Consider the following 2425-nt stretch of genomic DNA (forward strand, 5'->3'; position numbering starts at 1 on the left):
CTTCGGCAGAGGCCGAGGAGTCCCCATCCGACAAGCAAACCGGAGGCGGCCAGAGGCGGCCCGGCAACATAACACCACAGGAGGGCAGCTACGTGGAGACGACATGGAGGACGTGGAGTGGCAGATTCAGACGGGAATTAACTTGCTGCCGGCCACCCAGGCTCACATCCGGGAGCATTGGGCCGGGTTGCGGTTTGGGCAGCACCGCAGCGTCCTTATGCCCAATGGAGGTGACACACTCCAAGTCGTCTTCGGGCGAGGCCGCCGAATCATGATCCGGCCTCACAAGTCAACCGCCCATAAAAACGGGGGGTGGTATGACGCCCGGGGCGCATAAGAATGGAAATATTAGACAAGCCATGAAGTATTTAGGATAATTCGTTTTGTGGTTGTAAGGAGAAATAACACTGAAGTATTCGTTTGTTGATTGATTAGGAAATAGGAATAGCCATAAAAGACAAGCCATGAAGTATTTAGGATAATTCGTTTTGTAGTTGTAAGGAGAAATAACACTGAAGAATTCGTTTGTTGATTTATTAAATAAATAAGATTTGAATTTGAATGCGCGGGCGCGCCTTAGTAAACCACGATCGGTCACACCGCCGGGCCGAACGGGCACACTAACGGCGGCCACGGGGTATATAAGGAGGACACACGCTCCATCATTTCTATTCTTCTCTCTCCCTTTCTTAGCTAGCGGATCACCAAGACGGACCGGACCGGCCCTCACACGGCATCCCCACGGCCCACCACGGAGCATCGAACCCGCAGCTACCCCTCGTTGGAAGGTCTCTTCCCAGGCCCGCAGACCATCCACGGCCGCGACCAACCGATCCCCTGTGAATTAACTCTGTAACCATAGATATGAAATAAATAACTAAGATCTGTTCTATTCTTAACTAACCAAGCTGCGTCTTACTCTGGGGGGAATCTTCTTTGCAGCAACCACGCCTGACATCAAAGTAAATGTTGGAACGAACTGCTGTTATCCGGTGAACTGTCCCAGCCACCTCAAAGCAGGACCGTTACATGGCGCCCGAACAGGCTGAAGTGGTTGCAGGAAGAAGGACACTAAGAGCGTAATGTCGAGCTGTCGAGCTATACCAGGCTACAAAAGCAGAGCTGGTAGAATACGCGAGTGAATTCGGCGTAGACCCAAGCGGAGGATCAAGGGAACTAAGACAGAGATTGGCGACATACACAAAGAACACGGATCACACAGAGGAAATCAGGACGAGATTGATGGAGGTATCAAATAAGTACAAAAAAATGGACATACCGGGTGGAGGAACCCTGGTCGAGCCGGACAGCAAAAGGACGGCCACGAAAGAAGAAGCTCGGAGCTCGGAGGACAGGAGGAAAGTGGAAACTTTAGACAGAGTGAGAAATTGGGGAATACGGTACCAGGGCACATCCAAACCACTGGAGTTTCTAGGCAAGATGGAGGAATGGGCCATAGGATATGGCATATTCAAGGATGAATTGGTACAGACGATGCCGTTTATCTTGGAAGGAGCCGCAGAAGACTGGTGGAATACGACGCCAAGTCGGGCAAGAACATGGGAGGAACTGAGAAGGGAACTTCTAGAGTACTTTCTACCGCCAAGGTATCAGGAACAACTGGATTTGAAAATCGGACAACTCAGACAGAGGGAGAGAGAACCGACACGAGCATACGCGATGGAGCTGAGAAAGCTGATGAGATTCACCTGCTACTCGGAGGAGGAAAAACTGGATAAAATCTACAAGAACTGTCGAAGCAAGATAAAACTATATGCACGAAGATCAGGTTTTGCGTCGCTAACAGAGTTCCTAACACTGGCAGAAGAGGTGGAGGAAATTGAGGCAGCGGACACTCAGGGTCAACCAGCAGAGGCAAGGGGCCACAGACTTAGGCCAGAAATCTGTATGAGATGTGGAGGAACAGGGGCACGGCCATAAAAACGGGGGGTGGTATGACGCCCGGGGCGCATAAGAATGGAAATATTAGACAAGCCATGAAGTATTTAGGATAATTCGTTTTGTGGTTGTAAGGAGAAATAACACTGAAGTATTCGTTTGTTGATTGATTAGGAAATAGGAATAGCCATAAAAGACAAGCCATGAAGTATTTAGGATAATACGTTTTGTAGTTGTAAGGAGAAATAACACTGAAGTATTCGTTTGTTGATTTATTAAATAAATAAGATTTGAATTTGAATGCGCGGGCGCGCCTTAATAAACCACGATCAGTCACACCGCCGGGCCGAACGGGCAAACTAACGGCGGCCACGGGGTATATAAGGAGGACACACGCTCCATCATTTCTATTCTTCTCTCTCCCTTTCTTAGCTAGCGGATCACCAAGACGGACCGGCCCGGCCCTCACGCGGCATCCCCACGGCCCACCACGGTGCATCGAACCCGCAGCTACCCCTCGTCGGAA

General features: G+C 49.9%; 1 protein-coding gene across 1 annotated transcript; it reads left to right on the forward strand.

The window, feature by feature from the left end:
- The first annotated feature begins 1269 nt into the window (after window positions 1-1269).
- On the forward strand, window positions 1270-1941 carry LOC121530349 (activity-regulated cytoskeleton associated protein 1-like). The gene has a single exon (XM_041819287.1). The coding sequence runs from the start codon at window positions 1270-1272 to the stop codon at window positions 1939-1941; it is 672 nt and encodes a 223-aa protein (XP_041675221.1).
- Window positions 1942-2425: the final 484 nt, after the last annotated feature.

Source organism: Drosophila eugracilis, unplaced genomic scaffold, assembly GCF_018153835.1.
Source record: "Drosophila eugracilis isolate 14026-0451.02 unplaced genomic scaffold, ASM1815383v1 contig_515, whole genome shotgun sequence".
NCBI lineage: Eukaryota > Metazoa > Arthropoda > Insecta > Diptera > Drosophilidae > Drosophila > Drosophila eugracilis.